Source organism: Mytilus californianus, unplaced genomic scaffold, assembly GCF_021869535.1.
Source record: "Mytilus californianus isolate M0D057914Y unplaced genomic scaffold, xbMytCali1.0.p SCAF_7, whole genome shotgun sequence".
Classification (NCBI taxonomy): Eukaryota; Metazoa; Mollusca; class Bivalvia; order Mytilida; family Mytilidae; genus Mytilus; species Mytilus californianus.
In genome coordinates, this window is record NW_026262723.1 from 66,551,824 (window position 1) to 66,572,816 (window position 20,993).

At 28.6% G+C, this 20,993-nt stretch overlaps 1 protein-coding gene across 6 annotated transcripts in view; it reads right to left on the bottom strand.

The window, feature by feature from the left end:
• The window catches only part of LOC127708540 (uncharacterized), a 36,485-nt gene that overhangs the window by 13,540 nt on the left and 1,952 nt on the right, over window positions 1-20,993 (bottom strand). For 5 of the 6 annotated variants that reach the window (XM_052213443.1, XM_052213441.1, XM_052213437.1 and 2 more), the window contains exons 2-9: window positions 20,168-20,308; window positions 18,560-18,653; window positions 12,294-12,371; window positions 11,231-11,257; window positions 7,690-7,798; window positions 1,330-1,399; window positions 716-789; window positions 25-97 (exon numbers count right to left, since the gene is read on the bottom strand). In XM_052213443.1, the coding sequence (XP_052069403.1) occupies window positions 25-97; window positions 716-789; window positions 1,330-1,399; window positions 7,690-7,798; window positions 11,231-11,257; window positions 12,294-12,371; window positions 18,560-18,653; window positions 20,168-20,308 (666 nt within the window). The remainder of the gene's footprint in view (window positions 1-24; window positions 98-715; window positions 790-1,329; window positions 1,400-7,689; window positions 7,799-11,230; window positions 11,258-12,293; window positions 12,372-18,559; window positions 18,654-20,167; window positions 20,309-20,993) is intronic. The other variant, XM_052213440.1, reaches the window with a different exon arrangement.

Consider the following 20,993-nt stretch of genomic DNA (forward strand, 5'->3'; position numbering starts at 1 on the left):
AAATATATCATATAATGACTTTACCTTTCTCTGTAAGAGGGAAACAAAGATCATCAGAGTATGTTCATCTACTGTACCATCTACAATGTCTGAGGCACTGTAAAATAATCAAAATTATCATTTATATACTACTATAAGTGTTTTCAAGAGGTTAAGTTTAGTTAATGAAATAAAATTATTAAAATATCAAAACCTTTGTAAGTGAAAACACACACAGTTCAAGTTCCTGTCCCATGTCATGAAACTGGATATTGCCTGTCTTTTGTGGTATCTTATTCTTAAATGTTTATTTTTATTTTTTTGTGATATCTTTATGTTTTTTATGTTTTTTATGATTTGGTATATTTGGTGTTAATGGCAAATGATTATAAGCTATGCTGTGTTATGATATACCATTCTTACTAGGATTCAATCTTAAGATTTTCACATAGCAAACTATAAACTTATATATGAAGAGATCAAAAATATTTCCTTTGATCAAAGAACAGTCGATTTTACTTAATTTAGAGAGTATGCTAGACGTTTTATCTTTTTTCTAAAATGCTGTGATAAGAAATTTACCAAGTCTGAAATACATAAAAATATCAATAAAAGTTCCAGAATTAAATCTATTTGAACATGAATTGTATGTATCATTAAGTTTGATTATATTACTCAAATTTTACATGCTCATTATATTCAGTCAATTTGTAAAGAAAGCTTTGAGAAGGCTTACTTTATAATACTGCTTTTAATTGAATACTGTTTTTCTATTGAATCTAAAAGAATCTTCAACTGCTCAGCTTTATCCTGAAATACAATAAATGAAATGTTGTTATGAAAAAAAATATTAATGTATTACATGTGCATCATTGAATCTTAAGAAATTCATTCTTCCATTAAAAAAAAAAGTTAAAAGGTATAACCAGTACATTAGTTTCCTTATATAAGATGCTACACTGATAAAAAATTGTTTATATACCATATCTCATTTTCCTTATAGTTCAGGGGAGACCTTTTGTATATCTAGGTTTCATTTGCACAAAATTAAGAGGTAGAATAAGGGATATAAAGGATGGAATGAAGAAAAATATAGCATTTTCAGTTTATCAATGTTTATCAATTCATATGTTATATTATATAAAAAGCATTGGCATAGAAAATTGGTATCCAATAAATGATAACAAATTTACAGCATCTTTTTAATTGTTTCTGTACTTATACATCCTTGGCTTTCAAATATTCGGCTTTAAGCAATCCTGAGGAAGGTAAATCCATAAAAGGGCATTGCATGCATAAAATTTATGCATTGTTATTTTCATTTAGCAGACAAGTAGTCATAATACATACCTCTGTAGCAATGGCAGAAACACTGGAATATTTCTTCAGTAATTTAATAAACCAGTCACCAGTACATAGGCTGTAAGACAAATACACAAAACATTATTTAATTTAACTTTTGTCATGTTTTGAAACACGTATATATTTGGTTAACTGATTGATTGATTGATTGTTGTTTGTGAAGGGCATACGATACAGTTACAGGGGAGGTAATGACATTGCTAACGTAAAATGTTATTGTGACATATCAGGAAAAGATGCATTTTCGACTGATTTTTATCATTCAGACTGATTTAACTTGAAAAAGAGTTCATGGACCCTTCTTTTTAAAAATGACATTTGACTTGATTATGTATGAAGATTCATTGTGCCAATTTTTATGAACAAATCACTGATGTTTTTTTTAAAATTAGATAAATATACAGCAAAAAATGACGTTCTTTGACAAAAAATCATGAAAATTTGATAAAAATTAATAATTTCCAAAGAATTGTTACACAAATTCAAAGCACACTTATGTAGAGAAGATATTCCAGATGCTTTTACATAACTCTGCTTGCGTTTATCTTTTGAAACAAAAAAGTTAAATATGTCTTTCCAAAGGATTGAAATGTCAGAGAAACTGGAATTTTCAGTAAATGTCTGAAATTTCGACCCCATTTATTTCTAAAAGTAGCACATGAAGGTATATTTTTTATTACATATTTGAATTTACTAAGTGAAAAATAGCTTGTATGCAAACTTTTGTCAAAAATTCACCATGGGATCAAAACTGTATTGTATGCCCTTAAATGTCCATATAATGTAGAGCACATTTAGTACAGGAGCAAATAAAACCATAGAATATTTAGTTTAGTACTTCAGAGTGGCTTGGCTGGGACTCTACAGTGGAAAAAATAACATGCAGTTAAACTGTGCAAACATTTTGCATGAAAAATCCTGTTCAAACTATTTACGGTAGTCAATAATTTTTTTTAATTTTTTAAATTGTGTACCAGACTAAAATATTTATAATCACACTTGCTTAACTTACTAGGTGTGTAAATTACACAGAAAATTAAACAAATATTATCCAATGATCAAACATGACTTGATCCCAAATAAAAACATTAACAAGTGAACGCTTGCATTGTAAACAGCTTTTGACAATTTTTTATTTTATTAAAAATTCTTAAGGTTTATCTTATTAGCATATTATGAAGGCTTAACTCACTTAAGTGAAATTAACACTCTACAAGTGCATTCACAAAGTTAAAGACTGGACAAAAGGATATGGTAGACCTTATTATCATATCACAATACTTATATATGAATGAATGTATATACGATGGCTTTACAGTCATACATCATACATTACCTTAATTTCATATTATGAATTACAAATTTTCTACCCCAGGAGTATGTAACCTTATATGCATTTTTATTGATATTATGCGATCTGTTTGAACTTCTATGGTTGTCCTTTGAATTAAAAGTATTTATATGCAATTAATTATTCATCAGGTCTTTTTTTATCAACCTTCTCTTTTCGCAATGTACCTTATTTTTAAATTCTTTGGATAAGGTTCAATATTTCAATTGGAGAATTTATTATATTGTGTAAAAATAGGAAGATGTATAATTTCCAATGATACAACTATCCACCAGAGACCTAAAGATGAGATGGTAAATTTGATCCTATGACTATATAGTATACAAATCCTTCCTGAAAGAAGTATGTAAAAATAGAATTGTATGAGACCAAAACCTGCACCTTTTACAAAAGACCTGTTTATAAAGTGCCAATAGAGAAAAATACAATAAAAATCAAGTTACAGAAAAAGAAGAAAATTTGAGAGGGATATCTATATTAATTGTATGTTATATATTTTACTATCATGTAACAAAACAGGTATATATATAAAATAAACCACTTCCTATAACTCATTTAATCATTTTTTCAGTGCAAATACATTTAAAATTAATAAAAAAAATAATAAAAAGCTTGTAAATTAAATAATTATAAACACACTCCTAACTTTTTCAACATGTTCATTCATGATTTCAGTGTGTTTTAAATGCAACAACACACAAAAATGTTAAAATCCCCTCATACAAATATTTGATCAGGTTCTTTAAATATACAATAAAGAAACTTATATATTTGTCCTAATGTTTTGTATTACTTTCCAGGCCTCTAATGTCAGAAAGTTTTTTGAAAGAATGTTTTCAATTGGATCGCCATTTAGAACACTTCAAAATTAAAGTACAATATTTTACTTAGATATAAGGTGAAATACATTTGACTTTGAAGTGAAAAGTGTTGATAAGAAATTTTATGTCAACTTGAATTTTTATCATCTGACAGTCATATAAATTTTAAAATGATACAAAAACTACTTATGTTCAGACAACATTGTAAACTATGATTTATTCTAATGTAAATATATGTTGATTCCCAGTGAATTTTAAAATTCATTTGTGCGAAACAGGAAGAAAGGCAATTTTTTTTTGGCAGGTCACAAAAAAAAGCAGACACAACATTGTATATGTACGATATAATAAATGGTAGTCTCATCATCATAAAACTCGATGGATGAATGAAAAGACATTCAATCTACAACATGTAATCTTTCATATTCAGGATAAGATCCATGCTGATGCGAAATAAATATGACCCTTACTTTGAACCAGAACTAGATCCACACACTAAAGCAGATTCTTTATAAGGTAAAGCATTTATGGAAACAGTCTGAAGAAAACTTGACATACCCAACACTGACAGATTATTCTAAATTGGGGGACAAAGGGATCAAAACCACACCAATTCTTTCTAAAAGAAAGCATGCTTCCACAAGATGATGGAGGCAATACCATAAACCTGTCCATATTGGTGTTTTTGTTATATATAATATTCATTCAAAAACACATAGTATAACAGATTCATTACATTTTAATAAATTTAACCAAAAAAACGTATTGCTAATTTTGCAATTTTTTTAAATTGTTTACTTGCTAAAAATAGGATATCTCTTCATTATGAAAAATACACTTATAGTGATTTAAAATTTTAAATCAATTTCTATCTGATTTACCACAGAATTATTCAACAGTTTGAAAAGATAATTGAGTATGTTGAATGCAATGTTTACATTATTGAACAATAACCAGATTTGACTTTAATTAGTATTGTAAATTATCAATCTCAGCAGACCATGAAATATTTCATAATTGATAATCCCAATATTGATCCAACAGTCCTCCATTTGAATATGCTGATAAAGTCACACACTTTCCCTGACACATCCACTGGACCATTTTGACAATATATCTTAGTTACTATATACTAGCTACCATCAGGCTAGTACTCCCATCCAAACTGGTATATACCTTAGCTTTTCAACCCTAATTCCCTTCTTTAATGGTACTTTTTTCTTTCCCATCAAAATATTATTATTTAAAGCTAAGTGGCCAATAAATGTGTTAAAAATACATTGCATCATATCAAATTATAGCTGAAAGTATTAATTTTGTCCGCTAATTCTATTTTTTTAAACTCTTTCTTCCATCAAACTTTCAGGACAAATAAGTCTGAAAGATCTTACAGGTAAGGACCAATTTATCTCTTTTACACACAGAAGCATTTTTGACTGTGTTCATTGAAAAGGAAAATCTTTCTATTATGTAGGGTAGTAAAAGACAGCCTCCTTTCAGCCATAAATTACCTGGTACTAAAATGATAAATACCACCTTTAAATAATATATATCGATAATCATCAACCTTATTGATAACTAACATTAGGAAATTGAACTTTAAAAGAAATTTTAAATAATATAATTATATACAAAGAAAATTGCATGTTGAAATTTAATATATTGAAATATAAAATGCGTCATCTGTCGGCAAATCATGTAATCACGCCAGGAAAACACTTGCCTATTCAATACTACCGTTTGAATTCAATAGTAAACTGTAACATTTAAACTAATTTAAGGTTTATGTTTAAAAATTCACCAAATGTAACAGTAAAAATTTGATCTTATCTCGTTTGAATATCAAACTGGAATGCACTTGAAAATGTTTTACATAATGAACACAAGAAAATGAAACCAGATAGATTTCTTTTACTTGTATAAGGGAGCAGGATAAGATTTACAAGCATTCAAAATTTTTGTGTGCACATTACTCAATTGTGTTTCGAAAAGTCAAAAGATGTGTGTATGTATTAAAGACTAATGATATTTGATTCACTTCTTTAAAAGTACTGGGTTTTTATCATTACAAGATTCATAAACAACTTCAAATGTATCTCAAATCTGTCATAGCTTAACATGTATATTTTTTTCACAGTTATCTTCAGTTCAGTACCCTGTAGTGTGACAAATACAAAAGTTCATGTTATGGCTTTGGAAACCACTGAATTTAAAGTTACCAACAAAATAATTGAAAGATGCATAACCTACTTGCTGATGAAGAGTTTATGCAAGTTTAATTTCTTATTCTGTTTGATGGGATAAAGATGTGTCTGTCCCTTTTTTCAACAACATTGAGGGCCCCTGTTTGGCTATGGGAAATCAATGTGGTCAAAAAGTTAAATTAGACGTGAAATATCCACTTCCTAGATCTACACAATTTTAATGTTTTGTTTTTTACTGGTGTAGGAATTGAAAAATAGCACTTTATGAATTTGTTGTCCAAAGTGATTTTCTGGATTTAAGAAGGGTTGTGGATCTACACTTTTGGATGAACAGAACAAAATTTTATTTTTCAGTTCAACAGATGCTTAAGTTCTCAAATCTGCATTTATATATAGATATATTATATTTATATGTTGTTTGTGCAGTATTTAGACCCCTCTACCAAGAAATTTGTTTTGCATGCACACGTATAAAAATTGCGGTTTTTATCCAATGCAATCATAGGTTTGAATGTTGTTTTCAATTTAGACTTGTTTGTATTATATTTATTATACAAAATGTAGAAACTGCTTTATAATGATTCACACTATTAAATATGCATTATTTTCTAATGGCAATACATTTTCTTTTTTAGTTTCACAATCAAATGTGTTTTAACATGCAGCTGCACTGCATGTACAATACAATTGGACTCAAGTTATGGATTATCATTCCTTATAATGAATCATATTGTAAATGTTTTTATGTATTTAAATATCTTTTAGTAATAAAAAGGATTTTAAAATTATGTATCTCTGCATGGTGTCACAATAAGGGGCAAAATTTTAATTACTAGTTTCAAGCCAATATTAGTCAAAGCACTTATTACTAGCAATATAGTTAGGTTTAAAATAGCAGTGTTATACTGCAAACAGTTTGAGATATGAATCAACAGAAAAGGTATGGATTTAATATCAAATCATATATAACAAAATTTCTTTCATGATATAAAAGTGATTGATTTTATTGGGTATTTTTATGACTGTAATAGGAAAGTATAAGAAGGGGGTCTTCCAGTTTTCTTCAAGGGTAATTCCCCCCATCACTCATTCAAGAATTTTAACTAGACCTGTGATTAAACTCGTCAATTTCTGTCTAGCCATTTAGGTACAGTTGTGCTTACAAGGCAAACAGACAGATGTAAGAAATATAAATATGTCCTCAAAGACCCCAAAAGAATTTTTCTGGAACATCCCTTACTTCTATAGCTTTTCACATCAATCAAGCTAACCATCATAGAATATTTGTAAAACAGGTTTGTAAAAAGTGCTATTCTTTTCTAAAACCAACCATCTTTTCAACATGTTACTGTAAATTTCATACTCAAAATGTATTTCAACCAGTAATAATTTGTCTAGTTACTTAAGATTTAGTCGTACCATCTTTTGTGAAATACAGACCCGGTGTTTAAAGTTTATGGTTATGGTAAGACCATGGTTAGGTTCTAATATCATAGTAAGATAAAGAAGAGAGACAGGGTTAAGGTTGATAACACTAAGAGTCTTTTCTAGGACCTGTATATGTTAGAGGTATCAGTATTTGAAGTCTGTAGCAAAGATCAGTTATTTTATAAGAGGGTCTGGAGGGGTGTCCTTCAATTCTGTATTCTTTAATTGTTCAAACCATTATTCTTTATCAATTTCACCCATTATTCATTTTTTTGTTTTACCTCTTCTCCATTCTTTATTTTTTTGGACCATTATTCTGTAGTATTGGCCAAATATTCTCTATTCTGTAAACCCCATCCACACCCTCTTATAAGACTTAGAATTCTAATTATAATTGTAACTTAAGATAATAAAAACATCAATCCCATCATCATTTCACTCATCCATCCATCAAAATAGTATACAGTTCAAGATTACAATAAGAATTGTGTCTAAATAATTGAAACTCCAGGTTATGTTCTCATTACGAAAACACCATACTTACTTATATGTGAGTGTATTTCTAGAATCAAAATCTGTATCTAGCTGTCGTTGACACCATTCCAATAATAGTTTCTTGCCAATTCCTACTGATCTTTGATGTGCATTTCTCCCTGTAAATACACCAAATCCTGGTTTATTTCTACATCAATCCAGCTTTTAACAACACATATATCTTATTGGCTACAATAATGTGCACATAAAAAGACTTATAAGTAAACATGATGGCCTCATTCAAATTCATACCTTTCAATACAGAAAAATAGTCAACACATAAAATTCAAATAAGTTTACTATACATTTTATTTCTAATATTTTACCAATAAATACTAAATAATTTATACCTGTGAATTTTTAACAAGACAAGATTCTCTGGAGTGGGAAAAGGAATATGTTGGGACTTGTGCCATACCATTCATCGAATGAACAAAAATTTTAAAACTTTTAAATTTGTAAAGAATTTGTTTACTGATCTGTCCAAATTAAGATACAATTGTTTATTATATAAAATTAATTATTTATTTACAATTATTTTACTGTTCAATTCACATGAATTATTTGAATTAAACAAAACCATTTAATTTGTTTAGTTAAAGATTGACTCCCATAATTTACATCTTAACCTTTAAAACTATATGTTTAAACCAACAGAAGAAATGTAAATTTCTGAATTTTTCAGAATGATATCAAAACTATTGGGTAATTTTTAAACGGTATATTACTTAGGGCTTCCATCAAGTTAATGTGAATTGTTTTTCCTTAGCTCTACACTAAAATAAAACTTTTGCATCTGTCAAATTGTGATTGTTGCAATAGTAGATTACTTATTACTCTTGTAAGTCAATTTTGGCTGACTACCATTAATAAATGACAATTTTTCTGGAGTTTTTTTTGTAGGTTATTATCTGAATTAATATGACAATTAAAGCTAAAAAAATTGGTGAAAATAGGTCTTGAAGAATACCAATTACAAATTAATATGGTTAATGGGTCAAAAATGTAATTTGCATGGAAACAGTATCATCCACTGCTTTGGATTCAACTTTACAGCAGAGCTTCCAAAAAACACATGTGAACAAAACTGATAATTGGAAAATCTATAAAAAAAGAATTCTTGTACATTAAAAAAAGATGGAATATCACTAAAAGATATCCCATTCTCATGTCATAAAGCAATCTATTAGCATTTCCTAACAATTCTCCCAGTTGTATTCTTATTGGACGTACTCAACGATGAATTTCTCTTAATTTGACTTATCGAATCAATACATTTCCACATCTTGTATGATTTTAGATTTAATATAATACCACCTTATATCTTAAATTATTCATTAAATCAGATTTCTTATGTACATATCACCTTACAATTCCAAAATAAAATATTTTTACAATGTCTGTATTAAGAAATCATAGGATAGGTACAAGACCTGTATTACTAAGTATATAACGGGATCAGGAAAATCAATATATATTTCAAATATTGACTTTAAATTTAAAACTGCAATAAGGTGGAATTCCTAACAGTGTATGGTCAATATGATTTGATATTGGTATAATCTCAGTCAAGCAATAAAATCAAAGCCTTTGACGGACATTATAATTGTGATAGCTATTTCTGTATAAACACTACAAAGCACTTGATCGTTGTAATTTTATTTTGACCATAAACTCAAGTGTTTTGTTAAAGGTCTCTCATACAACGAGAAGTTCAACAAACCTAGCTTAATTTTAAGGACAAAATTTGGGATAGTAAATCCTGAAGTTATTTGGAAATTTATTCCAACTGGAAATTTTAGAATTTATTTTGTCAAACTTCAATCATCTTCTTCCAAATATTGTGTTTATAAATGTTTATTTGATAAGAAAAATGTTTTCGTTTGAGGTATGAAAAACTTTAGTTTGTTAGTTTACCAGCTTTTAACTGACATTTTTTGTTAATGTCTGACGTTTACGTTATATCTTGATTATTCATAATAAAATCTTTTGACAAGTTACAGTAAGTTCTTTTAATGCGCATCACAGCAGTATATCATACCTTATAAACCAAGGAAAAAAGTTCAATTAATCCTGATAGATTTCTAAAGAGGTTACATACTGAATTTTATTATCTAAAAAAATTTGCAGATGATGAAAGCAAATACTGTACACTTCTAACGTTTTGAAAATTTTGAGATCATGTAATATATACTTTTTAACACTATTTAAAATTTGTACTGAAATATAAAAAAATCATGATGATAAAAATAAACTAAACTGAAAAGAATCCAAGCCATCCTTACAAAAAATAATTTAAATGCTTATAGGATATCTATTAAAATGATAAGTAACTCTCATTTTCAGACTGAGTACTTGTGTATGTCATTCGCTCATTAAAAAAAAATAGACCTAAATAAAACCTAATATATAAGTAAGCATTTCAAATTCAGACTGTCCTGACGATCGTTATTTAATCCTCTTTTAAATATGACATTTATCTTTGGTGAATCTTTCCTATGTCCTTTTGTATAGAAGTGTGAATAGATCTTTTGTAGAACAAAGGAGTTATCAACCCTTGTTAATGTTTTAAAAGGACTGTGGGAATGGTATAAAATTAGGTGTTTAATTTTCCTACAGTGTGTCATTGTCCAAAAAAATTAGTTGTGGATTATTTATTTGTTGTTATTATCATATGAAAGGGTCTGTCATGTCAAAATGCCCTAAATCAATCTACTATCAAATTATTAACAAACGAGAGCTCTTTTTATTGCAAAACTACTGTACGTCATCATCAAGTAGCTATTTTATTACTAAAAACTTTGTAATAATATATATGTCTTTATAAGCTCTGCATCTTTTGTATAATTTGCAGATATTAATATAATTGTCAGCAAAAACCTGTATATATTTATACTTTTATACATATTAAGCTCTTTTAAGTTCTACAAGCATTTTTTAAAAATATACATTAATTACTAATACTTCTACATCCATGATCTAAATCATGATTTTATAATAGAATATCCTGTCTAAATCTCATCATGATTAAATTATAAATTCCTATTTATTTCTGATATTCAGTTCTGGTTCCTGGTGTGCATAAATATAGTATAATACCTTAACTGTGAAATGAAACTTCTCATTTATCATTTTCTCGACTCTATCTATATATACTAATAAATTGTCATTTTACAATTTATTACATTTTCTTTCCATTTACAAAAAAACTATGAAGCAATAATAGAATTAATCCTTGTTGGAATGCTTGGTAAAAATTCAAACAACACCATTCATGCAATAAAAAAATGAGAAGATGTGGTATGATTGCCATCGAGACAACTATCCTCCAGAGACCAAATGACAAAGATGCAAGTTCCTTCAAAAATGTGCTCATGATAGATTGAAATACCAATAAATAAATATTAAAGTAAATAATAGATGAAGATACATAGTGCATGTTTTTGCTGTTGATGTATAACAATTTCAAGTTAAAGTGCAATAATGGGAGATAACTCTGTGACATTATACAATATACATTCTATTTTCCGGGTGACACACCCAACACTTACTTGTGTTAAAATCATCACAATATGCACCTAGAATAAACAGTATAAATAAAACAGATTTTGGGAGGAAAGATGTTACAGCTGTTCTAAAATTGTCATCAAAATACTGCTGCTATTTTTTGACAATTATTGCCTGCCTAAATTCAAAGATTAAAAATTCATCAGTCAGACTTATCTCAAACCATGAAATTCTCACAGGCTTATACATTATAGTACAATTATTTCTAAGACAACAACTTATAAAATCTTTCAAGAAGAAAAATTTGTTCTTCTTAAAAACAGTTACAAAGTTAAAATAGCTGTAATTGTAAGTAAACAAATCAAGAAGTAAACATACACCCAGTAAATAAAACCAGGATCTGAAAAATGAATTGTTAGACAGTATGTTTGGGCAGTAATTTAAAGTAAATAAAGTCACAACCTCAAGGAAGAGATTATCCCAATAAACCATTATCAGAAATTGTAAATTATACTGGAGAAGGGGTTATATCTATATTATGTCTATAATTCAAAGGTTCTTGAGATTTATTGGTAAGGATATTAGCAAAAGGACAATTGTACCTTTAATGAAATTATCTACTTGTGTGGTTCCTTCAAAATAAATCGGAAAAAAGTTATTATTTAGTTTGAAGATTCTACATAAATTTCCATGGAATCATTAATCTTTTCCAATATCTAATTTTGTATGCTGGCACATTCTTTAATAAGATATAATCATAATTCTAATGGTTTTTTATTTAACACAGCATTTTGTTTTGAACTGTCAAATGTAGTTTTATGGAACTCAGTTTATTTCAGTCTGCTATGATTCTACTCACTATCACTTTTTGCATTTTTGTTTTTTGCTACAAATATCATGTTTTTAAACTTTATATATTCTTCACATCACCTATAACATGTATAATCTGTCAAATAGGAATGGTCCAAAGGAGTCCATCTTATAAAATCAAATTAAAAAAATCTACTTTCAAAGGAAAAATATAAACCAAAAAAAATCTACTTATAGTATGTGACTATTTTCTAACATTCATATAATTATAAATGACTGACTGACTATATGACTTACTTATATTATGTATCCCGTAATTAAGTATAATAAGCCATAAGACATCTAACATGGATTTAATATCACCATCTGCTATATCTGAAAATAGAAAATACATTGCACATTATTTTAATATTAAATATATTTTTTCCATAGATTTAATTCTAGTTTTCTTTCTTGTATTTTGTGTACTGTTTGTCTTTTGGTCGTTTTTGTTTTTTGTCATGGCATTAACAGTCAGTTTGTTTTTTGCTATGGCATTAACAGTCAGTTTGTTTTTTGTCATGACATTAACAGTCAGTTTGTTTTTCATCGTATGAGTTTGAATATCCCTTTGGTATCTTTTGCCTCTCTTTTATGTTAGCCAATCACTCTATTCATGGTATGAGTTTGGTTTGCATCAAAACTGTTTTCGGGTCTAGGTTAGTCTGATATTTTTAGGACATCCTGACAGCCTTTTGGGTGACATGCTAGGGCTTGGGACTGTCCTGTCGCAAGACCCAATAAGGCTACAGTATCGAATCTCAGAGCAATCTCAGTCTCTGACCTGTTCTAGGTTTGTTGAACTCAATTTGACACACTCTTTTCACTTGCCTGAACCAATTTTCATTAGATTTCGGTTTGGGACTAATGACTACTAGCATACGACACTAAAGGCAAAGTTCTAAAAGATATCCATACATGTACAAAGAAAAGCAAAGCTGTTCTAAAGGATATCCATACATGTACAAAGAAAAGCAAAGCTGTTCTAAAGAATATCCATACATGTACAAAGAAAAGCAAAGCTTTTCTAAAGGATATCCATACATGTACAAAGAAAAGCAAAGCTGTTCTAAAGAATATCCATACATGTACAAAGAAAAGCAAAGCTTTTCTAAAGGATATCCATACATGTACAAAGAAAAGCAAAGCTGTTCTAAAGAATATCCATACATGTACAAAGAAAAGCAAAGCTGTTCTAAAGAATATCCATACATGTACAAAGAATTTAATTTGTACAGCATCCTAATAAAAAAGAATGAATGAAAACATTTACACCTATCTAGGTTACCATCTAACAGTCCCAAATGATGGACAAGTGTCAAGACTGTCTAGCCCTGACTGGGCTGAGTGTTGACAGTTCTAAATGACAGGACTCCAATTTTAGGTCCATTGGTCCCATGAACTTCTGTACCAGTTAGATGGAAAGCTATTTCTATGATGGCCATTTTAGTGTTAAATCAAAATATAGACTTAAATGTGAACAGTTATTTGTTCAAGTTTGACATAGCAGTAGTATATAGCATCTATATAATCATATGCAGTATATACTCAAAGTGTGTGCAGAAGATTCATACTTATCAAATATTGATAAACAGAGATGTTTGGGATATATGTCGATAAAACACCTACCAAACAACACCAAAAAATAACATATCAAGTTTATTTTCAAAGTACAATTATTGAGTTTTTCCCTATATGAATCTATATGCCAAAGCTTCTCAGTCCCCTTTACAAATTTTCAAAAATATCCTACTTACTTTTTATACATATATCCTAATATTTTGCTTTATCATACAAATATCTCCACTCTTTTAAGATATTTGACAGTATAGACAACCAATAAACATCTGAGTTCTAATGTTTAATCAGGTAAAAGAAGTAATTTTGTGTAATTAATTTAAGACTTACCCCAGGTGTAAAATTGGTCAAATATACAATCAAATTCAATTACCAACTTGTAAAATCTAGTTAACAATAAACTAAAGTATGCAAGATTTGTATGATATAGTATATCCTTCCAAGGATACACAAGTCAAACATGCGACCAACAGCATGGACACACAAATATTTAATTATCAAAATAACAATTAGGGGTATTAATTTCGATATTTGGAATCTAATTTAATTAAGGTCAAGGAGGGATTAAATTAAATAATTGCATTTAGAATTGTAATTGTTTAGATATAATTCTTGCAAATCATTCTGTTTTGAGTGTTTAGAGAACAATTTCATCACTGAGTAATTTTTAATAATAACAATGACTATTTGCAATTCTGTACTTATCAACCTGGCCTGTAGTATATATATTATATTCAAATATGAAACTCTGGTGCATTATGTAAATAACATACATGTATTTTGTAATAATCATGGACAAAGGAAGATAACTCCAATTTTAAAAATTACTTGATATTCAGAAGAAAATAAAAATTTTGCAATTTTTCCATTTATAAAGGGGCATAACTCTAGAACAGTTAAAGTGACGCCACCAAAATTCAAACTTGATCTGTGTTTTGTGGTAATAAGCATAGTGTAAAAGTTTCATAACATTTGGTTGAGGCAAACTTAAGTTAGAGAACGGAAACTAAAAATTTTGCAATTTTTCCATTTATAAAGGGGCATAACTCTAGAACGGTTTAAGTGACGTGACCAAAATTCAAACTTGATCTGTGTTTTATGGTAATAAGCATTGTGTATAAGATTCATAACATTTGGTCGAGGCAAACTTAAGTTAAAGAACGGAAACTAAAAATTTTGCAATTTTTCCATTTATAAAGGAGCATAACTCTAGAATGGTTAAAGTGACGCCACCAAAATTCAAATTGAATCTGTTTTTTGTGGTAATAAGCATTGTGTATAAGTTTCATAACGTTTGGTTGAGGCAAACTCAAGTTAGAGAACGGAAACCAATTTTGGGACGTACAGACGGACGTACGTACAAACAGACGGATAAGGGTAAAACTTGCATTTAGTCGGGGGCATAAAAATGGGTTACGAACTTATCAGATATAGTAATAGATTTTAACCTGATGTAAACTTGAAACAATGACCAATGTTAGTAAAGAAGTAAAAGTGGACGAAAAGTTATTCTATTCTCTTAAAACTCCATTGAGGCAAACCTCAAATTTATTTGGAGATGTATGTGTAACATAGAAGAGGTCAGCTGAAAATGCATGAACATGGGCTAACCTTTGGATTGCACTCTTTAGATTCCTTTTTGAGAAGACATCCTATTTGTAGAAAGAAACAAGTATATACCCAGAATATGGGGAAAATGAACAGCATACACATTTATTGTCCTCCATTCAACAAAAAAACAGTCTGCATATTAGTCTAGAGTTCTCACAATTGAGTTACATTTACAAGTGTTAGACTGTTTAAAATGATCAATGCCTCAAAATGCCATCAAAAGCTCTTCAACAACTTTAACAGCTTTTAAAGTACATTTTACAAATTATATTTTAATAGACCACTTTTCTTGTCACGGAACCAAAATATAATTATGTAAATATGCAAATACTGTCTGGAATATTAAACACTCCTTTAGAAATAAAGTGTTCCAAATCTTGAGTACCATTCAAAATTATTTTGGTCACTTGGCAGATACTCTATTCAGGACAAAATTGTGCTTATCGGACAACAAATATTACAAGTGTTAACTACAAAATATTAATAATGAATTTTGACCTTTTCATAATTCCGTCAATGAGTATTGAACAATGTATGAACTACATCCAAATTTTAATTTGTTCTTAATCAACTGAAATATCATTTGGCAGAATTTCGATGGACGACTGGAGCCGAACAGATCTAAAGTATCATTATGTTAAACGACACAGAACTGTATTAAATGGCATGTATCTATCTGATGAATACAGTTAAAGGCCAAAATAAAGATACGTTTAAGCTTATATCAATGTATTAAAATAAATGGAGTGCTTTGAACTACAAGAATTTACTTAAGTTAAACCTTCAATTAATTTGATCCTGCTAGTTTCATAAGACCTTTAATGTGATGTTTTTTTTTTGAGTTTTTAAAGTGACAAATTGTGCTATAATAGATATCTTCATGTAAATTAATGTAATCTTGAAATTTTCACAATTAACATGTTTGAATAGAGAACTAGTGTTTAACATTTTCAGATTATAGATCTATATATTTTATGTTATAGCAAATTGAATTTGTGATTGTTGCAAGAATTTTTATACCCTATTGACATACAAGGAGATATTGAAAATTCTATTTTCTTCTATTCTCAATTTTTACGTAGAAGTTACTGACATAAATATATCTTTATGGGTCCTAAAATTAGTCACAAATATAGTCTTACTCCATGTAATAAGTATATCTATGAATTTTGAAAACTGTATTCATGAGGTTGTGTCAGAGATAGACTTAGAATATTTCTAAGCAAGCATCAGAAAATAAATACAAAAAACACAACATCAATTATTCATTACAGAGGAAAACGAATCATAATTCTGATTTTGTCCAGACTTAAAATACATATACATGATTGTATAGTGTAGTCCAAAAACTGTTTGTCATCGAACTGAATCATATTAGAAACAACAAAGTTTAAAATAAAGACTTGGCTCACATGTAACCACTTGCATGTTTTATCATTATTCCTTTCAAGTTTACAAACTCTAAGAATTTTCCATAGAAAGTCATGTAAGAAAGGGATGTATATTTTTTAAATACTTGAACATTCTTGATTCCTTAAAGGGCATAAGGACAAACTATATGGCAAACTGAACTTAACCATTGAGTTTTATTACTGATTAAACAAATCCATATCACTTGTTCCTAGGTTTTAATCAAACCTGATTTAAACATTTTGATTGTGAGACAAATTATTTTGTCATTTACAATCCTGTATGGGACTTTTGAATTTGCATTTTAATTCCCTCATTACTTTTGTTGCCAATACATGATAAAAGGTGCAAGTCAGCAAATTTCTATTACTTTTCAAATTAAATGGTTTCCATTTCTATCAAAACTCTTGTGAGATATTTAAAAAAGGAATAGAGAATTAGCATGCATTGTACAATTGATAAGTGCAGAAAAGTTTAAACGAACATCAGACTTAAGGATTGGGTTTTTTAATTTCTTTTTCATTTAAAAAGATCTATATTATATATATTAGTAATTATGTTGTATATAATTTTTGTGCTATTCAGGTATCTAACAAAGAACTTGAAGGTATTTTAGCACAATGCATTGTTCCTTCAGCTTTCAAATTTTATGGTATGTTTAATTTTAATTATACTTCTAAAATTACTCAGTGTTTTTTCTAAAAAGAGATCTGTCTATAACAGAAAAATTTAGAACACTCTGACCTTAGTATATACACAAATAAGTCAAATGCAAATTCTAATGTTATCAGTTACAACCTTAAAATATCATCCTAAATGTCAAAGTAGGAAAGAATTTTGCGGTTATATTACGTAATAGGAATATCTGATTTTCTAATCAGTTGTTTGTCTATTTGTCTTTTTTTCTATTGGCCATATAGTTTTTTGTTAGTTTTCCCATAGGATCTTCTTACTTTAGCATGAAAGTTTTCAATTAAAACAGATATATCTTTAAATTTAATGGTACACATATAAATCAATTATGCCAGTATAAAGATGTTATAGCATCTAACTCTCATAAATTAACCTTTCATTGATTTTCCGTCAATTACTGTTTGAAGAAATCTTCTTAAAGATCAAAAAGGAACTTTCTTAATTGACTTATAAAATTGATTGAAACTGGAATAAACATAAGATTAAAAGGTATAAACATAAATTAGAATGTTGTACTTCCTTTTAAAATGTAAATGATTTAAATCGTGTCATGCTGATTTTAATTTTCAAATCATTTAAAAGTGATGAAGTCAACAACTTTATAAAATAGACATCAAATTGAAAATTAGCAGACGGAATTTTATTTTCCAATTCACTGTAATCATTATAACTTTAATTTTCTTAAAATAGGTACTACCCAATATATTATGTAATTTGTTTTAAATTATATATTGATAATCTATAACCAAACAGTAGGGGGTCTGTAACAGACATTTCAAAATATCTACAAAATATTGTCAAAATTGATTTGCCATAGAGTTTGATTAACATATTTACTTTTGTATACAAATAAAAGACAGAATTTTATCAATACCAAAGGGACACTAAAAATCATAAGTTGAAAAAAACACACAATACCATGACCAAATAGAAAAAAAGACAACATTTTTTTTTTATTAATCATGACTGTGAAAGGTTTTCAAATTTTTTTAATTCAAACTTACGACTTGTCAGTAAGTTAAATTGATTTCCAAAATCTGAGGTGAGCTAGCTGATGTCAAACAGTCTGTTTCCAGGACTGGCTGGGACCATTGGACAACTAGCTAGGTTTCCAGTAAAGAGATTTTTGTAGTGATCACTTCTTATGTTTGCCTTTTCTCATTAACAGTTTTGGCTAATCAGGTTTACAGAAGTCTATAAAGATATGTTGGTGAAGCTACTTTAAAACTTACCCTGGCTGGAGAAGTTCAGTTTGATGCCATATTTCCTCATGTGATCTAAGGCTGTCTGTATGTACATTTCTGGTAATTGGGATGTCCCTAAAGCCTACAACATACCATGAAAACATTAAAATGGTATACATTGTATAACAACTGAATTTCACTGAAGCAAAATTTAACTAGGAAATTGTTTTGTAATAGTTTGAACTGAGATTTTTAGTCCCAATATTAGCATGATTAGTAATTCGCTTTTCTCATTTTTATTGGTCTAAATTTTTATTTAATGTTTAATGTTGATAAATATTGGACTTAATCTCTATACATTTTTGTACTGCTATATGTCGTTCTGAACAAATAGTAAGTGCTAAACTATTTTAATAACAATTTCATGTATGTGACAAAATATCAATACTAAAATATATGTATTCAAATCCCATATATAAAGCTTGCAAACATGAAAAAGCATGATTTACTTTTCATTACACTGAAAAGATCCAAAATTTGAACTTCAGAGAGACTTTAGTTTAAAATTATTCATTCAAAATATAAAGGAATATGCATTTTCTATAAACCAACTTTTTGCTGGCCTTTTATAGAATTAAATGGATGTCCTTCACATGTAGTACATGCAGTACAAAAACATGTCAGGGCCTTTTATAGCCGACTATACGGTATGGGTTTTTCTTGTTGTTGAAGGCTGTATGGTTACATATAATTGCTTACATCCACTTCATTTGAACTTTGGTGGATAGTTGTCTCATACCACTGTGCACATCTTCTTATTTTTATATATATATATATATATAATGTCAAGGCTAGCTAATATGAAATTCCAGCCTTGACTTTTTATCAAACTGAAATTCCACGGTTACATTGATTAAAATTATCATGATCAATATTTCAGCTGACCATAACATCTATACATTAATCTATTAATTAATAATTTTCTCTTAATCACAATAATTTGATACATATATAAATCAATGAAGCAGATAGTGATTTATTGCAGATTTCTCCATGCACAAGAAATCTATAAATTGTAAGGACAAACTGAGCCTCTATTGATTAAATTATTTGTTTCCAGGTAAAGAGCCAATAATAGGATATAATTAGCAGATTTGTCAGAAGAGATCACCTTTACATCATCAGAAGCATTTAAATGACATTCCTCAATACAAATCTAAATTAAACTATCTTTAATAGTCTGGCTGTCAATTCAATATATTTGTCTTTAAAAAAACGTAAGTTTTTCATAGAAGTTCTTTGTATTTATAAGGCTTGTGAAGACTCTTTTCAGGAATTTTACTGGCATGGTGTTGGGCTTGTTGCCAATTGTAAAGGCTGGTATAGTAATGTAAAGGAGATGTGGGACAAAAATCAATTAGTCACTCAGCAACCCAACATTGCAAGAAAAAGATACTCGTCTATCATTGAAGACCATATATCTTTACTACTATGAGTCTATTCTGGTTTTATTGTGTTGTTGGACTGCTGTCTCAACAAAACATTCTCCACACCCAATTTTTATTAATCTAAATCTTATTCAAAATAGAAAGACAATAAGAATTTCAAAATAGATCATCAAATCAAAGGGGATAACAAAAAATGTGGAATTAATACCTGTAGTTTCTGGAGAAGACATGCTTCTGGGCATAGTAGGTCTATTAGCTGACAAAGCACTTGTCCTTCCTGTATACTGGAGATCCCTTCTACTTCTTTATCTATATCAGCTAAAACTGAGTTAGCCCAATTCAAATAAACCTACAAAACAAATATTTGTAAACATTTACAATTTTTTTTTCAATTGGAAAGTTACATGTACATGTATCTGCAAACTGTCAAACTAAATGTTAGTAATATTTTGCCACATTAAGTTGATGTCACTTGTACAGTGAACTGTGCATTTTTGTACATAATATATATATCTACTGCTCATCAAACAGCAATAAAAAATAGTTACATCTTGTACCAAAGATAACAATCAATTTTAAATTTGCATGATTCAATAGAAAAATAGTTCATATGAAGAAATGTATTGACAGAAATAATATTTGAGTTATGTACAGTCAATGTATCACTTTTATTCGATGCACAATTGTTTGAAGCTGAAATCTGTATCTGTTAATGGATGTACAATGTATGCAAAGATAAGAAACCAGTATTATTGTAGGCCAGAAATAAAGTGACTACTGTATGTTTCTGCATATCAAGTGGCCAATTAAACAGACATGTTTTTGACAATTTTAGAGTCAAAATATTGTATAACAGTAATAAGCCTTCATCTTAAACTTCCTGGTTTTTGTAAGTTAGGTATTCTTCATTTTTTAGTTATGAAGTTATTTTCTGCTTGTTTAATGTCCTGAGTACAGTATATGTATTCCTGTCCCAATTTTTATTCTTACTCATGTGTGTTACATAAGTATGTAAACTGTGTGATTTATTTATC